Source organism: Saccopteryx leptura, chromosome 9 (assembly GCF_036850995.1).
Source record: "Saccopteryx leptura isolate mSacLep1 chromosome 9, mSacLep1_pri_phased_curated, whole genome shotgun sequence".
Taxonomy (NCBI): Eukaryota; Metazoa; Chordata; class Mammalia; order Chiroptera; family Emballonuridae; genus Saccopteryx; species Saccopteryx leptura.
Window position 1 is genome coordinate 90,634,937 of NC_089511.1, and position 22,336 is coordinate 90,657,272.

The 22,336-nt window shown below is 47.9% G+C and overlaps 1 protein-coding gene across 1 annotated transcript in view; it reads left to right on the plus strand.

The window, feature by feature from the left end:
- The window catches only part of WDFY4 (WDFY family member 4), a 340,582-nt gene that overhangs the window by 23,091 nt on the left and 295,155 nt on the right, over positions 1–22,336 (plus strand). Inside the window, 5 exon segments of the mRNA XM_066348526.1 lie at positions 12,467–12,581; positions 13,412–13,518; positions 16,175–16,309; positions 18,478–18,667; positions 20,944–21,133. Of these exon segments, the coding sequence (XP_066204623.1) occupies positions 12,467–12,581; positions 13,412–13,518; positions 16,175–16,309; positions 18,478–18,667; positions 20,944–21,133 (737 nt within the window).

Below are 22,336 nucleotides of genomic sequence, written 5' to 3' on the forward strand. Positions count from 1 at the left end.
GGATTTCCAAAGATGACTCAGAATCTTCTTGGGATCATATTTATGAGGCATTGAGTACTTAGACATTTTTTAATTAAAAATAAAAAAGGGCTAGATAACTTATTATTCATTAACTCATCATTTCAATCCATGATTTGTACTTGTATACATCATTCATCCCATTTCACAGATTGGGATGTAGAGCATGTACTGGAAAAGAAGAGCTCAGTTAGGGGGATGGCTCAGACTTTTTGTTTCTATACCCCCTACCCTGACAACCCCAGGTTTTGGGAGCTAGCTCAGTCTCACCCAGTTCTCAGGTTGGCTTTGCCTTCTGAAAGGAAAGACGTGAGCAGCTTCCTGTCCTGACTGAAACCCACAGGGCACGCGTGGGGTTCACGGGCCATGCAGTGCCTGTCCCACCCTCTGGGCAGCCTGGCTCTGATGAAAGCACTTTGACTCTGAGCACCAGGGCTTGGGACTTCTTAGCCTCTCTCCAGATTGCTGATTTGAGAATTCCTTCACTTGCTGTGTGACAATTTATTAAGCATCTATACTCTGTTCTAGGGCTTGGGACTGTGAGAGTCAAGAACTCAGAGGTATCACCCTTAAAGAGAATTCAATGTAGAGCAGAGGATATTCGATAGCATCCAGATGTCTTTTATTTGGCTTGTAGGAATTAAAGACGAATTACTGGCTATTTTTTTTCCCAAAAGGGATTGCTTTCACCCAAAACTCGGATTTCCAGTTTCTCTTGAAAATTGTGATAGCTGTAGAACCAGCAGTTGTACGGAGATGGTTAGGGGCACCCCTTTTAGACAGAACACGGTCTCGGTCTCTTAGTTTATCCTTTTCCCTCACTCTGTAACATCTTATCTGACCCTATAGGATTGGAAGCTTTTGACCCCATGGGATAGTAGTTCCTATTACAACTAAACCTTGATATTCATCCATGTCTCCCCAAACCTTGTCCTGGTGTTTGGAGACACAATGACCCATGGGCTCAAGGCCTGGATTCATTACTTATTATCTGTGCATCCGTGGGAAAGTTACTAAATACGACTGACCCTCATTTTCTCATCTGTAAAGTGTAATTAGTAACACTCTTCTGGGAGACTGTGAGGATGAGGTCAGATGATGATTGTGAAGTCCAGAGCGCATGAAAAGCAGACATAGGCCCTATTACCATTTTACCAGCTTCCAGGATCCTAACTACACACATGCATTTGAGATTCTGTCACCGTGACCCCCAAACTACTGGCATGACCTACTATGTTTCAGATCCCTGGAGTCTACCTCTGAAGAACCCTGGAGAAGCAGAATGTCACAGGCTTTTAATCATTTCTTAAAATCTATACAGCCGTCCCTCCCCATATCGCTGTTAAATTTTTGCAATCTCACTGTGTTGTGGATTTTTAAATTACATATATCTAATTTTGTATTGCAGACTTTTTGCTATATCGCTGGATTTTGCAGTATATATTTTTACATATTTATTATTTTAATTATTTTTACAGTAAAATAAGCAAAATAAGTGTGGGAAATGTTAATAACAGTGAGGGAAAGGTTTATAAGAGTGTGGGGAGGATCTATAAAGTCTTAAAATATACATAAATAATAAAATAAATGTAAAGTTGCTACTTCGCAGATTTTCGCCTGTCATGGGGGTTCTGAAACCTAACCCCATGGTAGATGAGGGACCACTGGATTTTCTTATTAAGCCCTATATATTGATAAACATGTTATTTTTATTAAGTTCTGACTAATGAAACCTTGCCAGAACCAGAGCCAGAACCTGAGCCAGAACCAGAGCCAGAGCCAGGGCCAGGGCCAGAGCCAGAACCAGAACCAGAGCCAGAACCAGAACCAGAACCAGAGCCAGGGCCAGAGCCAGGGCCAGAGCCAGAGCCAGAGCCAGAACCAGAACCAGGGCCAGGGCCAGAGCCAGAACCAGAACCAGAGCCAGAACCAGAACCAGAGCCAGGGCCAGAGCCAGAGCCAGGGCCAGAGCCAGAACCAGAGCCAGAACCAGAACCAGAGCCAGGGCCAGAGCCAGAGCCAGAGCCAGAACCAGAACCAGAGCCAGAGCCAGGGCCAGGGCCAGAGCCAGAACCAGAGCCAGAACCAGAACCAGAGCCAGGGCCAGGGCCAGAGCCAGGGCCAGAGCCAGAGCCAGAGCCAGAACCAGAGCCAGGGCCAGAGCCAGGGCCAGAACCAGAACCAGGGCCAGAACCAGAACCAGAACCAGGGTCAGAACCAGAACCAGAGCCAGAGCCAGGGCCAGAGCCAGAACCAGAACCAGAGCCAGAACCAGAGCCAGAGCCAGAGCCAGGGCCAGAACCAGAACCAGAGCCAGAACCAGAGCCAGGGCCAGAACCAGAACCAGGGCCAGAGCCAGAGCCAGAGCCAGAGCCAGAGCCAGGGCCAGAGCCAGGGCCAGAACCAGAACCAGAGCCAGAACCAGAGCCAGGGCCAGAACCAGAACCAGGGCCAGAACCAGAGCCAGAGCCAGAGCCAGAGCCAGAGCCAGGGCCAGAGCCAGAACCAGAGCCAGAACCAGAACCAGAGCCAGGGCCAGAGCCAGAGCCAGAGCCAGAGCCAGGGCCAGAACCAGAACCAGAACCAGGGCCAGAGCCAGAACCAGAGCCAGAGCCAGAGCCAGAGCCAGGGCCAGGGCCAGGGCCAGGGCCAGAACCAGAACCAGAGCCAGAACCAGAGCCAGAGCCAGGGCCAGAGCCAGAGACAGAGCCAGAACCAGAGCCAGAGCCAGAGCCAGAACCAGAACCAGAGCCAGGGCCAGGGCCAGAGCCAGAGCCAGAACCAGAGCCAGGGCCAGAGCCAGGGCCAGAGCCAGAACCAGAACCAGGGCCAGGGCCAGAGCCAGTACCAGAGCCAGAACCGGAGCCAGAGCCAGAGCCAGGGCCAGAGCCAGAGCCAGGGCCAGAGCCAGAGCCAGAACCAGAACCAGAGCCAGAGCCAGAGCCAGAACCAGAGCCAGAGCCAGAGCCAGGGCCAGAGCTAGAGCCAGAACCAGAGCCAGAACCAGAACCAGAGCCAGAGCCAGAACCAGAGCCAGAGCCAGAGCCAGGGCCAGAGCTAGAGCCAGAACCAGAGCCAGAACCAGAACCAGAGCCAGAGCCAGAGCCAGGGCCAGAACCAGAACCAGGGCCAGAACCAGAGCCAGAGCCAGAACCAGAGCCAGAACCAGAGCCAGGGCCAGAACCAGAACCAGAGCCAGAACCAGAGCCAGAACCAGAGCCAGGGCCAGAGCCAGGGCCAGAGCCAGAGCCAGAGCCAGAGCCAGGGCCAGAACCAGAACCAGAGCCAGAACCAGAGCCAGAACCAGAGCCAGGGCCAGAGCCAGGGCCAGGGCCAGAACCAGAGCCCCCAGGCTTCTTAATTAAAAGTAGGTAGTGGAAATAGACATGGGGAAGGGTAGGAGGTGTTTTTTCAGGTTTGCTGAAGAGAAAATCGAGATGAAGATAGAAAACATTCATTGGGATACAGATCCTTGTGTAAGAAATCAAGCTTATGACCTCTCTCTTCTGGATTTTATAACCATGAAACTGTGTTCTTCAAGGTCATCTATAAAGAACCCACTTGGAAATATCAGGACTTAAAAAAGTTATGTCATGTCCTGAGGAATGTGGCCATTAACATCAAAGCATTGTACATGTATCAGTTGTCATAGAAACCATGGCCCAACCTGGCTCTGAGACTCCTGAGCATATTTTTATCTATCTATTATCTATCTATCTATCATCTATCTATCTATCTATCTATCTATCTATCTATCTATCTATCTATCATCTATCTATTGTTTATTTAGAAATTAAAATTAATGGAGTGGCATTGGTCCTTAAGAACACATAGGTTTTGTCTGACTAGGTGGTGGCACAGTAGATAGTGTCGGACTGGGATGAGAAAGATCCAGGTTCCAAACACCAAGGTCTCTGGCTTGAGCACGGGCTCATCCAGCTTGAGTGGGGACTCAACAGCTTGAGCGATGGGTCACTGGCTTGAGCATGGGATCATAGACATGACCCCATGGTCACAGGCTTGAGTCCAAAGGTGACTGGCTTAAAGCCCAAAGTCACTGGCTTGAGCACGGGGTGACTCACTCTGCTGTAGCCCCTCCAATCAAGGCACATATGAGAAAGCAATCACTGAACAAGTAAAGAGCTGCAATGAAGAATTGATGCTTCTCATCTCTCCCTTTCTGTCTATCTATCCCTATCTGTCCCTCTCTCTGACTTTCTTTCTGTCTCTGTGAATATAAAAAAAGAGCGTATAGGTTTCAAGTAAACATCTCTATACCATTTGAACTGTTGATTGCACTGTGTACCTATCACCTAAAATCAAATCATTTTCTGTCTCCGTATATTTGTCCCTCTTTACTCCCTTCCTCCTCCCACAAGTAACCACTTCACTTTTGTCTATGTCCACAAGTCTCAGTTTTATATGCCACCTGTGTGTGAAATAATATAGTTCCTAGCTTTTTCTGATTTACTTATTTTACTTAACATAATATTCTAAAGGTCCATCAGTGTTGTTGTAAATGGCAATATATCATTGCTTAGGCTGAGTAGTGTTCCATTGTATATATGTATCACATCTTCTTTATTCAATCCTCTATCGAGGGTAGTTGCCACTGTGAATAGTGCTGTGATGAACATGGGGATGCATCTGTCTTTGTATAGCAAAATATTTGAATTTTTCAGGTAGATACTCAGTACAGGGATTGCTGGGTCATGTGGTAGTTCTGTCTAAGTTTTTGAGGACCCTCAATACTTTCTTCCATAGTGGCTCTACTAGTTTACATTCCCACCAGCAGGGAATATGGGCTCCTTTTTATTGTTTGCTTGTTTGTTACTGAGCTTTGTGAGTTCTTGTTGCAATTGTAAAAGAAATATTTTTTTAGTTCATTTTCTAAAGTGTTATTGTTGGCATGTAGGAAAACAGTGGACTTTTGTGTATTGATTTTGTATTCTGCTACTTTACTGTATTGGTTTATTGTTTCTAATAGTTTTTTTGGTGGAATCTTTGGTGTTTTCTATATATAGGATCATGTCATTTGTAAAAAGTGATACTTTTACTTCTTCTTTTTCAATAAGAATGCCTTTTATTTCTTTCTTTTGTCTGATTGCTTTGGCTAAGACTTCCAGCACTACGTTGAATAAGGGTGGAGAGAGTGCCTGACCAGATGGTGGCACAGTGGATAGAGCATTGGACTGGGATGCAGAGGACCCAGGTTTGAGACCCCGAGGTCGCCAACTTGAGCGCAGGCTCAACTGGTTTGAGCAAAAAGCTCAAACCCAGCTTGAACCCAAGGTCACTGGCTCCAGCAAGGGGTTACTCAGTCTGCTGAAGGCCCGCGGTCAAGGCACATATGAGAAAGCAATCAATGAACAACTAAGGTGTTGCAATGCTCAACGAAAAACTAATGATTGACACTTCTCATCTCTCTCCATTCCTGTCTGTCTATCCCTGTCTATCCCTCTCTCTGACTCTCTCTCTATCTCTATTAATAAATAATATTTAAAAAAAAAGAGTGGAGAGAGTGGGCAGCCTTGTCTTAATACTAATTTCAAAGGAAAAGCTTTCAGTTTTTCACCATTTAGTGTGATATTAGCTGGTGGTTTTCCATATATGGTCTTTATTATGTTGAGGTACTTTCCTTCTATATCCATTTTATTGAGTGTTTTAAACATAAATGGATTTTGTATCTTATTGACCTCCTTTTCTGCATCTATTGATAAGATCATATGATTTTGTCCTTTGTTTTGTTGATGTGGTGTGTTACATTGATAGATTTACGTATGTTGAACCATCCTTGTGCTCCTGAAATGAATTCCACTTGATCATGATGTATTATTTTTTTAATGTGTTGTTGTATTTGATTTGCTAGTATTTTGTTTAGGATTTTTGCATCGTATTCATTAGAGATATTGGTCTGTAGTTTTGTTTGTTTGTTTGTTTGTTTTTGTTCTGTCCTTGCTAGGTTTTGGTATCAGGATTATATTGGCTATTGGCTTCATAAAATGTGTTAGAGAGTATTGCTTTTTCTTCTTCTTCTTCTTTTTCTTCTTCTTCTTTTGGAAGACTTTGAGAAGGAGGGGTAGCAAATCTCCTTTGAATGTTTGGTAGGATTCATTAGTGTAGACATCTGGTCCTGGACTTTTATTTTTTGGGAGGTTTGAGTCCTTTCTCTTTTTTTCCTTGGTGACTCTAGCCAGGGTTTATTGGTTTTATTGATCTTTTCCCTGAGCACATTTAAAAGAGTCCTGGAATACATTTTTTGGTGGTTTTCAATTCTCTATTCCTGGCTTTTTTCATTTTGGGCCCAAGAAAAATTAAGATAATCTGGAATATTCCTTGTTTCAAAACAATGGACAAAAGAGATTTTGAATTTTGAATTGTCTCCCCTCTTTGGAAAGGGTTCTGTCCCTGGGTAATGAAGTCTTGTGTAACTGAGCCAGGCTCCTTCTCAGTCAGACCCAGCAAGGCAAGGCTTTGGTGAAGGCTGATGGAAGTGTGTGCCTCACCTCAGTGGCCATGACCTACCTCAACCCTGCAAGTCTTGAGATTTGACAATTGGTGTTGTCTGTGTAGCAGAGTCCTTTACAGGTGTTCCTTTGGCATCTTCTCCCCAAAGAATCTCTTTTAGCCTCTTTGGCTTTTTCTGACACCTGATTTCTCCAAACCCACAACAGAGGGCACATTTCCTTCTCTATCCTTGTCATTGTTTAAACATACATCCCTGTTAGGTAAGTTGAAAAAGAAAATCCATTAAAAAAGATGAGCTTGGTTGGGTCCAAACTAAATTCTAGCCTGATTGTCTTATCTCCAAAGTTAAAGGACAACTGTGGGGTGTTAAGGAATGAACCTACTCAACATTTTGGTTGCTGTCTTGGTAATAAGAAATTGCCGAATGGAGTCTCAGGGTATCAGAACTCCAGGGAAAAGCTTCCCTGAGGCAGATGAATTAGAAACAGTCTCATTCAGAACTGCAAGCTCTCAGACTCCACTAGCTCCTCACTCCCCTTCACAGGTCAAAGCGAGGTTCTAAGCCAGGACAGTGGTCACTTTCACTGCTGATAGCTGTTAATTGTCCCCAAGCTCTAGCTAACTAACCCAGGTATTTTGTTTAGTGTTTATAAACCTTCACAACAACCCTGTGAAGGGAGTGCTATTTTTACTCCAGCTGCATAAATGAGGAAAGAGTGGTTTAGAGATGTGATATAACTTGGCCAAGATCACCCAGTTAGTGGAGACCAGAACTTAACCCCGGGCAATCTGCCTAGACCTGTGTTGTTGACCACTGGGCTCCCTCAGACTGCGCTGGAGTTTGTAAAACAGGACACATCTGTTTTCTTCCTACCCCATGACTCACCGGGAAGTTGCTCTGCCTGGCTAGTACTTACGCTCCCTTTAGGTACAAAAATACCACCCCCTGCACACAGGATGTTTGGACAGTTGACTCCAGAAATTTCTAGACATAGAGGAGCTTTCATTGCATCACACAGGAAGCAGCAGAGAACAAATAGTTCTCAGTGTGCAGAGCAGTGCTTTTAGGAGGGATTCAATAGTCTTTCAGGGTTTTTTTGTTTGTTTGTTTGTTTTTTGCCAAGAACCTTGGACTTTGTTCTTCCTAGACCCTTTCCTATCATATGATTCCACACCAAGAGGAGAAGGCATTCCTCCAGCAAGCATGGACATATCCTGATGGCTTTCAGTTGAGTTTGCTTTGAGGCAAAGGGAACCACTTCAGGTCCTTGTATTGCATGGAGATATTCATTAATATATAGTGGAGATGGTGGAAGCTCGAACTACAGATGTAGTTGTTGAAGATTGTGCTTAGAATACATGCTCTGAGGGAAAGCAGGCAGTGAGATAGGGGATTCCCAGTAATTACTGGGAAGTTCCTTACTGTTTGGACAGACACCCAGGAGTGTAGGAAAACGTGGAGGAAAACAGAAGAACTGTGGATGGGGCTGATTAGAGATGCTGCACGTGAGTTCACATGCTGCCTTTGGGAGGTACCATCTGTGTCCCCTCCCTTGCATCTGAATGGGTTTGTGATGGCCTGGCTAATGGAAGAAGGTGGAAGTGACATTTTCAGGCCCAGACCTCAAGAGTCTTATAGCTTCTTTCCATCATTTGGAATATTCACTCTTAGAATCTTGCTGCCATGCTGTGAGAAAGACCAAGCAGCCCCATGTAAAAACCTATGTGGAGAGGAATAAAGCCCCTGACCTCGCAGCTGCACTTGCTGTTGACAGTCGGCACCAATTTGATAGCCATGTGAGTGGCTCTTGGAGGTGGACCTCTTAGCCCCTATGAGCTGCCTCACCCAAAGGAGGCAGAGACATCGCCTGTGGAGCTCTGCCCATACTGCAGGTCCATGAGAAACACAAATGATTGCTGTTATTTTAAGCCACTCAATTTTGAGGTCATTTATTATATAGTAATAGACAACCAGAATAGTGGGTAACACGAGGAGAAATGTATTCATTCCCTAGAATGGAAAGATTGGCACTAATACTTGATCGATTGTACTCGGGAGTGAGTATTTGTGCACGTGCATGTGCACATGTGTATGTGTGTGCACAGCACATGTGCCTGTCCACAGGAGTGTCACCTTAGATTTACTGCCTAGCCAGTGGTGCAGAGGTCATGCCATTAATTGTGGTTAATTATTTTTGTAAAAATCAAGCATGGACTCAACTGACAATGGGTGAGAGCTAAGTCACATTAAGTATAATAACAAAGATAACCAACTATTATTGCCAAGTGTGGTGTCCAGAGAGGATGGGGAAGGTCAGCACCCTCCTGTTCACTCCTGACTTCCTCCTCAGAGTGGGGCCTGTGACATGATTTATTCCCATTTGGGGAAAACAACATTTTTGTTGTGCTAAACAATGAATTTTTTTGATGCATCACTTTTTTTTTTTTTTTAAATTTACAAAAGAGAGAATCAACGGTGTCACACTAGCAGGGGAAATTCATGCAAAGTCTTGAAAATGCTTTGAGCTCACTTAAAGACCAAACCACCAAACTGCAGTAATGAAGAAGTAGAAATATTGCTGTCAGACTTGGAAACCAATCAGGTTCTTTGTCATTCAAAAGCTGGGAGTTTCTCCCATGTCCTCAAGAGCTTTTGTCCTTCCTTATTTTCCATTGGAGACCACAGCATCACTGTCTCTCTCTTCCTTCCATGTGAGGGGACAGCCACAGGCATGATGGTGAAGCTTAGATAATGCGAGTAAATAAAAGTTTTTTAAAATATTGAGCAATATTCTCTCAGCATGCAAGTCCCAGTTTGGGATAAAAATGAGGTCCTTTTGAAAGTTGCCTTAACTCTTTGGGGTCTCCATGGTATCATTCAGTAAATGATTGCCTCTGTGCGCCAAACGGCACCCCAGTGGCTGGAAAGAGTTAACATGGCTTTAAGAAGTGTCTGTTGAGGTCCCAGAAAGCAGTGTGTGCCTGGGGAGGATCTGGCTGAGTGTACAATTACTGTTCAACTCACAGTGGCCCCATCTGCTTTATTGTGGAGTGCCTCCCGGAGTCCCTCTGCTCAAAGAGGATCTAGATGCTTCTGAGTCAATTGCCTGTAAATTGGTCTGTAAGGGGTTTGCCAGTGTGGGGAGGAGGCACAGGAGTTTTTTTTTATTTTTATTTTTTTTATCTTTTTAAGAAGACATCGTAGCCGAGTTCTCATTCCTGGGGAGGGGAAGACTCTTACCATACAGAATTTTCCAAAGGACTTTTTCTTTGCAGGTATTCATGTTTCCAAGGGATAATGAATTTCCATGTGGTAGCCATACATTCTTAGATGTGCGCATGCTACTTAGGCATGTGTGGAGTAATTCAACTCCTCTCTCTGTGGCTTACCTGGTTCTCTGGGCTCACCCTCAGGCTCAGCTTTAGTTTCTGTAAAGTGGAAATAATAATAACATGAATCTCAAAGGGTTGTTTCGAGGATCAGGGCAAACAATCATGTAAGTGTTTGGCTGACTGTTTAGTGCAATGCTAGCATACAATACTTTTGGCCATCATTCTGCATACTGTGGGTTTCATAATCATGTGTTCAATTATCAAATATTTATTGAAGGTCTACTATGTGCAATAGTGTTTAACGTTTAACATTTTTATAACTTTAGGAAAGTACTGATGTACTGCTTTTTTATTTACAAAGGAAAGAGGCAGCTCTGTTTTTAGGGAAGAAAATAAAAGCAATTTTTAGATACAAAGTTTTTTCTTTTTTTTTTTTTCCTTTTTCTGAAGCTGGAAACAGGGAGAGACAGTCAGACAGACTCCTGCATGCGCCCGACCGGGATCCACCCGGCACGCCCACCAGGGGCGTCGCTCTGCCCACCAGGGGGCGATGCTCTGCCCATCCTGGGCGTCGCCATGTTGCGACCAGAGCCACTCTAGTGCCTGGGGCAGAGGCCACAGAGCCATCCCCAGCGCCCGGGCCATCTTTGCTCCAATGGAGCCTTGGCTGCGGGAGGGGAAGAGAGAGACAGAGAGGAAGGCGCGGCGGAGGGGTGGAGAAGCAAATGTGCGCTTCTCCTGTGTGCCCTGGCCAGGAATCGAACCCGGGTCCTCCGCACGCTAGGCCGCAAAGTTTTTTCAAAACAAAATAAATACCCAAGTACTCGCCACCCATATAAAGTAAATCAAACATTTCAGATAAATTAAAACCACACAATCTAGCCCTCCTTCCCCTTCTGCTTTTCTCCAATGATAACCCCTATCCTGCTGAATTATCAAGAATGTATCTATTTATATCTATATCTATATCTATATCATCTATATCTATATCTAATCTATATCTATCTATATCTATGTACATAAATATAGACATAGGTGATATAAGTATAGATGATGATATAGATATAGATTTAGATATAGATAGATATAGATATGGTTTCACATGTTTGGCAACTTGCTCTTCCCACTCAACATTCTATTTCTGGGGTTTAACTGCATTGATACATATAGCTCTATTTCTGTTTTAGTTCTATATAGTATCCTTATATAAATGAACATGCCATGAATTACACATTCATGGTCCTGTTGGTGAACATTAAGTTTTTTTTTCCCATTTTTTTACAATCACAGATAATGCTGCAAACGTATTTCTTGTCCACATCTCTGTGTGCACAAGGCCAGACTTACCTTAGGGGATGCACCTAGGAGCAGAATTGCTGGGCTGTAGGACCTGTGGCCCTTTAACTTCCTTGGATTGGTTACATACTTCTTCACAGTGGTCCTTTCAAGGGATGCTTTATCAATAGAGCATGAGGGTTCTGTAGTCCTTAACTTCACCCTTATATTGTCAGGCTTTTCATTGTTACCAACACAAAATATATAAAATATATCTCATTGTAGCTTTAATTTACATTTTTTGGATTATTAGCAATTTGCTATCTATTTTGTCTTTCATTAGTTACTTGTTTCATTTGACTGTTTTTTAGGAGTCAGGTTGTTTGTCTTTACCTTATTAGTTTGTAGTAGTCTGGATGTTACTTCTCTGTCAGTTGTATGCATTGCAGATACTTTCTACCAGTCTGTGGCTTGCCTCCTCATGTGGTGTATAGCATCTTTTAATATATAGAAGATTTTTAAAGGTTTTTATTTTTAAAAAATATACAGTATCTGTAGCAAGGAAGCACATCGAAATGACTTCCCTTCAGTATCTGATGCCTTTTGCACCTTCCCTAGAAGGAGGATCTCAGTTTTAAAAACTTGGTCAGGTTTTTAGGCAGGAATATAACTTATATGGCTCATGAATGGGTACAAACTCACATTTCAGAGAGGCTGCTAGTTTCTAGGAATATGCACAGGAACCTGTCTTCCTGGTGGTTCCTGGAATCTGGGATGGAAAATTTCTGGGAACCCAAGTCCTGAGCCAAGAGTAGGCACCCCACTCTGACTGTGGGTCTGGGGAGCACTCTATGCATCCTAGGACTAGTAAACTCGGCCTGTGATGACACCCTAGAATAAAGGGAATCTCTGATGAAAAGTAGACCTATGAACAGGTTTACTGCAGAAACTGGGGGGAATTCTGAAAAGAGGAGAATAAGTGAGATGCAGAAAGATGGGTTAAGAAAGGCGAGGGAGAGGGGGACCTACAGAACCACTTGTGGAATTTCCCAGTCTGGTGCTTGGCAAGGCCTCTCAAGGAGGTGCAGTGCAGCAAGTCAGGGGAGACAGGGGTCTGGCTCTGTTGTTGGATGTTCTAGAGCACGAGTTCAGGGGAGATGTCCAGGGCCTGTGGGTTTGGAGGGAGAATCCACAGACACAGGGGTGGGGAGACAGTGGAAGCCAGAGGGCAGGTGCCATGGTGGTTTTTGGGATGCACTTGGGAAAGTGAGTTGAGCCATTGGCTTGGGGTGGCAAGAAGAGAGGGAGATGGCTCTCTGTCCTAGCTCCACAGCTGTATCACCTCTGACCAAGTGCTATTGTTTGCATTCAGGCCTGGGAACACTCTGTGGGGATCATCTGCTTTCCCAGTCTCCAAAAGCTGGCCAAAGAAGTTTCCAACCAGCTAGCCCAAGAAATACAGAAGGCGCTTGTGGGAAAGCCTGCAGGTAGGAGAAGACAGGCCCTGAAGAAAACTCATGGGACAGCAAAACAGCTCTGAAGACTCCTCCCAGGCCTCCTGCTCTGTCCTCTCTTTCTAGTGCAATTAGCATAGTGTCTTCCAAAGAGAACAGTGGGCGCAGTTCCAGCAGAGCAGGGAAGGGGGACCTAGGGACCTCTGCTGCTCTTGGGAGGAACACACGCACGCATGAACCATGCACACATGCACGCACACACACACACACACACACACACACACACACACACACACACACTACATGCATGCATGGCCAAGGGCTCTGGGAGGAAGTGCTAAGATAAAAGGTATACCTAAGTGTTCAATGGAGAGCTCAATCCAGAAAAGACACAGAGGTCAAAGCACATTTTTTTGTTGTTGTTGTGAGTCTCCTGACTTGCATTCTTCCACTTATGGAGCTGGACCCTGGTGGGAGTTTCAGGGGGAAGGAACAGCTTGGGCATGGTGCAGACTGCAGGAACCCCTGGATTATAAGGTAGCATGTGACACAGAAAATGAGCTGAAGACTCTGGATTGCAGGACATCTAACGTGAGAAAACTGTTCTAATGATTATTTAGCAACATAGAGCCATTGATAGTTGTTGAACAGGTGGTGTTGCATGCTAAAGGCTGTTGTTGTCCAGGAGATTTATATGGCAGAGTGTGAAAGTTTGGTGTAGGTTCAGGGGGCGTTGTGGGGAAGGCAGAAGTCCTCTAAAGATGCTAAGGTGCATCTCATGGGAAGAGGAGGCCATGTGGAGGGGAAGCTGGGTGGGCAAGTCACTGTATCACCCTGCTGGTGACACTCTTTCCTCTTGTCAGAGCAAGCGCGGGTAGCAGCTGGGCAGCTGCTGCGGTGGCCGGGGGACGTGGACCAGAATGGCTACCTGCTCCTGAAGTCCGTGTTCGTGCTCACGGGAACAGACGCGGTGAGTCCCAGCGCCGCGGCGCTCCTCACCCACCGGCACGGGAAGTCTCAGCAGGGGGCAGGCCATGTCTCAAGAATGTCTTTCTTCCCAAGAAACGGACTTCTTGTTTCTCTCCCCTCACTCTCCCAGTCTGATATATAACATGGACTTCTGAAATCCCGGAATTCTGGTTTGCATCCTGCCTTTTCAGTTAACAAGCTGTGTGTAACCTTGGGCAAGTGATGGCACATCTCTGTGATGCTGCTGTGTCTTTAACTTTAGAATTGGGGGTGAGATGCCTCAGTTTTAGTGTTGCTATGAAGATTAGAAGTGGCCGATATAGCACTGGCCAGTGGCTCAGTCACTATAGCGTCAGCCTGGCGTATGGATGTCATGGATTTGATTCTCAGTCAGAGCACACAGAAAAAGTGACCACCTGCTTCTCCCCCCACTCTCCCCCTTCTTTCCTTCTTCCCCTCCTGCAGCCAGTGGTTCAATTGGTTTGAGCATGGCCCTGGGTGCTAAGGATAGCTCTGTTGGAGTGCATGAGCCTCAGGTGCTAAAAGTAGCTTGGTGGATTCGAGCATAGGCTCAAGATAAGGTTGCTGGGTGGATCCCAGTTGGGGCACATATGGAAGTCTGCCTCACCTAAAATAAAAAAGGAAATGACCAATGTTCCTGTGTGTAGAAACAAGGCCAGATGTGTCCCCTGCACTATGTTAGTTAACCCTCCCCAGACCCAATGAGTGGGCTTGTGGTGATGTCCCATTGGCAGTGACATCAGACCCAGCCATGTGTAACCAAAGTATGTCTGACTCCAGAGCCTGTTCTCTGAGCCACTGCTCTTCTTTGCCTCCTGTGAAACTCAGACTGAGGGAGCCATACCTGTAGGCACTGGTCCGTGCCTGTCTGCCCAGAGACAACGCTCAATGAAGACTGTCCCTCTTCCCTTCCCACCCGCACCCCATCCTGGCTGCAGTCATGTCTTCCTACTGCAAAGAGAGGGCCTGCTGCTTTCTCCCTGAGTGGTTTTCTGTTGGCTGGTGTCTTCTCAGGCAAAAGTGGTCCTGGCATTGGAGGCCATCAGCAGAAATGGCCAGAAACCCCATGCAGGGCAGGCAGAGACCCATTTGTCTGTCATCTGTTGGGAGTGCCCACTGTGACAGGCATAGCACACAGCACTGGGAGCAGCAGGGAAGAAGACCTGGGCAGCTGCTGCCCTCAGTCTGGTGGGGACATGGCCAGCAGATGAGCTGTTAGAATAGTACGTGGAGGGCGAGACAGAGCAGCAGAGCTGCAGTTAGCCAGAGGGAGCCCCCAACCCCCGTCTTCTCTGTGAGCTGCCTGGAACATGGCCAGGCAGGATAGCCTCAAGCACAGAGCAGGCTCTCCTGCTCCTGGAAAAGAGTGTTTTCAGCTTGAGTGGTAAAAATGAACCTAAAGACTGGTTTTCCATGGAGCAGCTGGACCCAAGAGCAGTGAGAGAAGGAAGCAGTGACACTCAGTGGAGCCAGTGTCATATGGGTGGGGGCAAGAGTGTCGTCCTGAGTAGGGCCACTGCAGAGCTGGGTGTCATGGAGAGGGTGACATCCCTGCAAGGGGAGATTTTAGGGGCAGGGTGGGACCATCGTACTGCATGAGGCTCCTGGTTCTGGCCTGTCTTTCTTTCTTTTCCTCTAGTTCACCCACCATGTCAGTTCACCCACAATGTCTGCCCAATTAGTCAGGTGGGAAAATGCATGGGCAACATACTTTAAATGGACCCCACATGTGCTCATACGCACGCATGTGCGTGCACACACACGTACGCACACACTTCCCCACGAAGGCTGTAGCTACAATAATCCTGGTGGAAGAAAGGCCCCAGGAGCCTCACTCAGGCGGGGCTCTTTGCCAGAGTCCTGTCTTCTCCCCTCTGTCTGGCAGCTCTGGTCACTGGTCTTCGCCGGTAGGACAGAGTGAGGTCTGAGTGAGAGGGTGAGAAGGGCCTGATCTAGTCCTTAGTTCCGTTGTTTGCACTTGTTACCAACCGTCCCCTCCTGTGGAGTGTCCAGTGCCCTAATCAGGAGGCCAACTACCAAAGGCAGCTGGGCGACTGCCGAGGGTAGCCCTCTCCCCGCTCCGCACCAGTCCGCCGCTTTCCCTCCCTTCCTCCGCACCAGTCCGCCGCTTTCCCTGCCTTCCTCCGCACCAGTCCGCGCTTTCCCTGCCTTCCTCCGCACCAGTCCGCGCTTTCCCTGCCTTCCTCCGCACCAGTCCGCGCTTTCCCTGCCTTCCTCCGCACCAGTCCGCGCTTTCCCTGCCTTCCTCCGCACCAGTCCGCGCTTTCCCTGCCTTCCTCCGCACCAGTCCGCGCTTTCCCTGCCTTCCTCCGCACCAGTCCGCCGCTTTCCCTCCCTTCCTCAGCCCCTTCCTGTCAACTGTCTGTCTTGTAAAAGCTTTCGTGTTTACTGAGCACACAGCATGCACTTTGTCTAAACTCAGTCTTCACTGTCACCGAGCTGAGTCTTATCATGGTCTCTGTTCTCCCTGGGGACTGTGTTACCCAAAGAGAGGAGGTGACTTGGCACATTGAGGCTGCTGCAGCTGCACACACCAATGAAACGGGCCTGGGTCGGAGCAGGGCTGGGCAGGCTCTGCCCCCTGGGGTCACATGCTCTCTGCTCTTCCTTTGCAGGAGACACTGGGTAGCGTTGCTAAATCGGGGCTCCCTGCCCTGCTTCTGCAGTGCCTTTACCTCTTCTTTGTCTTTCCTCTGGAAGAGGATGAGCTTTTTGAGAATGATGTTCAAGTTCAGAAGATGTTTGTGCAGGTGAGTGAGAGGAGAGCTGAGACCACGTGCTTCTGCTGGGAGATGCCCTCATCCTTCTGGCCCCTGGTCCTGAAGCTTCTCTGTTCCCCTTGGGGTCCAGCTCACCCCCCTGACCCCGTGTTCTGCAAATGCCAGGAAGCCTGTGCATTGGGAAAATGGATTATCTTCTTTGTATCTCTGGATCAGCACTCCCCTTGCTCTTTCCCAGAATGATGAGCTCCTTTTCTCTACTTGGTCCCACCAGCTCCCTCTCTAGTCTGTTTCTGGGTCGTGCTGGCCCTCCCCAGCATCTGGAACTTTCTGTCTCTGGCCACTTCTCCTCTGGGGACAAGCATGCTAACTCTACTTGCATGACTGTAGCCAATGTTTTCTTAAGGACTTGTTACGTACCTTGTGCCATGGCCTCACACCTGCCACCCCCCAAAGCCCTCTCTTCCATCCCGGGATGTGTGTAGTAGTGTGTTCCTGATTCTGCACAGGCTGTGATACAGAATGTAAATGTGAGCTCAGGTCACAGGTCCGGGGACTGCTTGGGCAACCTGGGGGTCCGGTTCCTGAATTCACTCCTAGTGTCAGGCTTTTAACCACTTGGTGTCACCTTCTCTCCTCTTGGAAGCAACCTCTGAATGCCGAATGTGACTGCCATTCCCTGTCTCACCTGTCCTCTTTGAATGCCAGCAGCAACTTTTCACATAGTTTCTCCCCTCCTTCCCCTGCCCTCACTAACATGTTCTGTTTTCCAGTCTTCAGAGGGGCAGGGGTCCAAAGAAAACTCCTTGGCCTCTCTCTGCCCCTGGAGGGTGAGAGGGTAAGGAGGGCTGCGTGTCTCCCTCACATTTGCATGTCCAGGGCCTGGGCAGAGTCTTTCATGGAGCAGGTACTTAGGACCATTTGGGAATTTCCAAATGCTGCAGTCTGTTAAACATCTGCATTCAGATTGGCACCCACTTGAGATTAATTCTCAAGACAAATTCATCATTACCAGGGGGTATCTCAGAAGTTCTGGCAGATTTCACTTAGGGTGAGTTATCCTCTACAACTCCATATGTTGGGAATTTAGGCCTCATTTCCCTGTATATAATCATATTCCAAATGGTGGCCAGGATGCAGAACTGGGTACTTGAACAAATCTTTATCTGGTGACTTATGTCCCTATGGGGAGTAAGGGCAGCTCTGTCTTTCCAGTGTTTTCGGCAGACATGCAGAAGGCAAACTGCAGGGTATACCACAGCTGTGTCCATAGAGGCGTTTCTTATTTTATTACACAGGAAATATGAAGTTCTCCAAGTGTATGCTCTATGCCATGATGACGGGTTTCTCAGCAAGCAGTCCCCTCTCTTGTATAGGTGACAGGAAGAAACTATGGAAGCCAGATGGGGAACAGTCACATGAATAAATAAGCAGCATCTGATTTTTAAAGTGCTTTGAAGGAAAAGCCAGAGGTGTGCTGGGAAGTGAGGACAAGGGACCTGGTTTCGAGTAGAGCATGAAGGCGGCTGTTCTGAGGCAATGGCATTGAGCCAGGGCTGGAGGTTGGGTGAAGCTGCGAGGGGGAGGTGTGTGGTGAGGGGCAGAGATGGACGCCTAAGCCAAGGAGAGCATGGCCACCCCCAGCAGGAATCTGTAGCCAGTCCTGGGCTGTCCAGAGTGGACTCCGTCACTATACTTGGGGGGCAATTGGAGTTGAGTAGAAGGAGCTTCCTGTATTTTCCAAACTTTCTGAAAGGTCTAACTAGACCAGCAAGAGCCAAAGAGAGAGGGGTCGAGTCCCTGCAGAATTCTGCCCACCATGCTTCACCCCATGTGGACAGACAGCGTCCACAGTCCATAGGGAGACTGGATTGGTGGGGACAAGGGCCCCAGGGAGGAGGTCATAGGACAATACACATGATCTTGTGGAAAAGTAGTTTGAGTGCTACCACAAATTTAGGAACACATTTTGCTTTTTAAATAACTAATTGGGTCCTGTTAATTCTATCATAGCTGCCAGGCATTTTCCTGGCATTGCTGTATAAAGGGGCAAGCAGTCAAACACGTCCTTGTTACTCTGACTCGGAAGGGATTACTGTTGCTCTTACAGGGTTATGAATTCAGACAGCCCCAAGCCATCATCTTTTTCTAGATGGCCTTCCTGCCTTTCTTCCTGACTTCTTGCCTTCCATCCTCAGATGTTGCTCAACATTTGCAGTGAGTCTCAGGGGCTGGAGGGACTTCTCTCAGGGAACGAGCTCCAGTCCTTAGTGATCGCCACGGCCTCTCTTCGGGAGCACAACTGCTGTTTTTGGAAGGAACCCACCTTCTGTGTGCTGAGGGCCATCTCCAAGGCCCAGAACCCCAGCATCATCAGATACCTGCAAGGTAAGTCCCCAGGGGACCAAGGTCAAGCTGTGGGTCCACTTTCCATGACAAGACCTTGTCATGCTCTTGCAGTATCTGGATATATTTCTGGGACCAAAAAAGAGATGGACAAACCAGGTTTTTATCAATGTTCAGCTATGTGCAATCTCTAACCCTGTGCTGCTTGGTTCCATTTGGAAAGGTGCTTTATTATTCATTTTGATGCTCACACATTATCAGATAGCAATTCTTCTGAGCCCATCTGTGTGCTGTCTCATTTGTTTCTTTGAGATAGATATTAATGATTATTGTCATTTGACAATGGGGAAACAGATTAGTAGTTGCTGAAAAATTGGCCAAGGCTTCCCATCTTTCTAAGGAGAGAATCGAGCTTAAATGTGGAGATGACTGGTTCCAGGGCCTCCGGTTTTGCTCTGGGCATCACAGGCAGGGTTCCAGCCATAGACTCCAGGACCAGGCAGCAGGGTGTGCCTACCAGCTCTGCCTCCATCGCTGAGTTACCTCGAGCACCTGGCCGCCGGGTGTCTGTAAACTGGGGATAATAACCCTGCTGATCTCAGCAGACTGTGGTGATGCTTCGGTGAGCTGACACAGCTGAAGTGCTCAGGCAGCCCCCAGCACTGGAGACTCCCCAGGGCCGTTGCATCCCAGCACTACTACCTGGTGTGACTGAGGCAAGGTGCTGAAGGGCCAACTTCATTACCAGGACTAGGGGCTTCCTTAGCACCTGCTGCCTCCTCCCAAGAACACAGATAATACTGGGGAGCGTGGACACCGCCATGGTCTGTGCAGTCTTGGGAAGATGTGTCAGCCTCCTCTCAGAGGGTGGCCCATTGTGAGGCCAGAAGGGACACTCTGTAAGGTTGACATTGAGGGGGATAGCTTGACGAAGGTTCACTTCAGCTGGCCTCCTTACCCACTCTGTGACATTTCCTTAGTTGCACCAGCTAAAGTGCCTCTTAGGAGCACAGCCGTCCATCCCTTTGGCTGATCCCCGTGTATGGAGTCTTTTTGAGAATAGGTCAGAGCCTGCCAGTGTGACCTGCTTGTCTACAGACATTTGCCCTGTGGTCTGTCTTCTTCCTGGGGCCTCCTGTAGCCCAGGGCATCAGCCCCCGAGAGCTGGAAAACTCAGCAAGCCCACCTTCTTATTGTGACAGAACTGAGAAGAAACAGCAGCCCCAGTTTAGGGAGTCAAAATTCCTGGTGGGGCCAGGCCAGCACTAAGGGTCCAGAGCTGGGCTGCGTGGTGCTCTACAGCCCAGACCTTCACCCCTGCCACTCACTGGCTAGAGTTCGAGACTCTTAAGAAAAGGTCATATGTGTGAGTGGTCAGAGTCCCTCACTGTATCATTATTCTCTACTGGAGAAGAACATTTCTGCCCCAGTGGGGTGCCTGTCCCTTGGAGCACGACACCCTCTTAAAGACATGGGTAGTTTCTGGGGTTGTGTTGGCTGAGGACAAGGTTGGGAAGGGAGGCTGGCTTCTGGCTACCTGCCAAGTCCTGAACTCTTGGGACTGCCTTCCCCTTCCACCTCTGGTGCACCTGAGGCCTCACAGCGAGGGGCTGCGCATACATTATCTCAGGTCCTCAGAAGGCACTTACCCTGGTTTCTCAGCACTCAGACGAGACTCATTCTAATGAAAGAGCCCTAAAAACAGCGATCAGTCAACATGCAGAGCCAATGACATGTCTCCTCTGACTCACATCTGCCCTGGCTTCCCACAGCTCTGGGGTCACCACCATGCCCAGGCCCCACACAAGCTGGCCCTGTGTTCTTCTACCTTCCTGTGTCTCACATGTACTTCCAGTCTCCAGATCCCTGATTCTTCCGTAGCTGAGATGTAACCTCTTTTTGGCCCCTCCCCTTCACACATATTCACATACTCTTCCCTGCACTTTTCATCAAGCTAATTTTTGCTCATCTCCAGTGTCCTTCCTGAAGCCTCCTGCAGTACTCAGGTCTTGGGACATGCCTCTCATTTCTTAAAGAACCCAGATCCTCCTATGTGCTGGGATTTATGAGTAGAGAGCCGAGAGGATTTTTTCTTTCCGTTTCACCTGCTCCCTAGCTGAGCCTGCTGGACATGGCTCTCAGGATGGCACTTCCTAAGGGGGAGTCTTCTTTTTGATGCCAGAGCCAGAAGATAACTGTTTTGGATTAGTTCTCATTCACTCCTTGTTCTCCAATTCAAAGGAGGTGGGTGTAGGAGGCATGACTATGGCAGAAAAAGCTATTGCTTCTGAGCAACGGTGGTGTATTTCTTCCCACAGCCATGGATTGTGTCAAGATATCCCTCCAGAACCTCGCCAGGCTCGCAGATTCTCTCCCTGCCCCTGAGCTGAGTGAGGCTGTGAGCCTCATATTGGGCTTTGCCAAGGACTCCTACCCCGTCTCCTCGGCGCTGCTCCTGGAATTCGAGAACGGGGAGGGATACCCTCTGCTGCTCAAAGTGCTGCTCCAGTAAGTGGCTGTGCTCAGTGGGGAGAAACCACGGGACCTGGGTCTTCAGAAGCACTTGGGCTGTTTTGGAGTAGGACAGGTATGAAGGCTCCTCAGAGTGTTCTGAAACACACATCTCTGTAGCTGTGGCCAGTGAGATTTTTACAGTAAAAGTAATTCAGAGTGCTGTGGGCTGGGGAGCCAGGGCCCTCTACTCCCTTGAGAACCAGTGGGAGACTGTGACAATAATGTTGCCAAGTCCCTTTGGTGGCAGGTATCACTTACATGCCTGCTGGCTTGACAGACACTTGTCAGAGCCCATACCACCGTGTGGGAGGGCCTTCTGGGACTGCGGTAATGGGAGGAAGTGCCACAGAATCAGCAACCCCTGGGAGCAGTCCTCAACCAATAATTAGCAAAACTGATGAATGAATACCCAGCGAATTGCCCCTTGCTGGGGGTGTGGGGGTGCAGGAGTAGGACGAGCACACTCTGCCTCCCAGAGTCCCTGGATGAGGCACTTGCTCAGTGATACTCCATACTGGCCTCTTGCCCTTCTTTGTCTCACAGAGCCTCTCCCTTACTGGTATTTTGGGATCAACTCCCAAATAAACTACTCTCCTTCAAATCCTTCACACATGGGACCCAAATGAAGACACCCTTCAATGGGGTCAGGACTGATTTCTCTGCCTTGCTCTACTCTGACTCACCATGCCATCTTCAGGTTGGGTCCAAGGATTGGATAAGTCAAGAAATGGATAGCAAAGAAATTTTTGGATTTTCCAAACTCTTCCACTGATCTTAGGGAAGCTGCTTACGGGCAAGACCACAAGTACTTGCTTGGGCCTTGCTCTGTATAAGAAGAGCTTCTCTCCTCTGTGGGGAGCAGAGTGCACTGCGCTTCCTGGGCTTCTCCACGAGCCAGGCTTCCAGTCCAGAGGGCTGACTTCTGAGGGGGTGTTGTCTCTCAGTCCAGAGTGTCCAAAAGGATATGATTGAATGACAACCCCAAAGTCCTCTCCCCAAAAGGACATAACAATAGATGTACTTATGTGGATGCCACATTTTACATTAACTGAAACTCTGACCAAGTGGCAATGGCTACCATGAAGGGTTGTGTCAGCGAGTGCTTGAACATTTTATTTAGTGAAATGGGTGGTTGGTTTTCCCCAGGCTTCCTGTGGAGGCAGGAGGGGAAATGAGCCTGTTCAGGGGCGTGTCAGG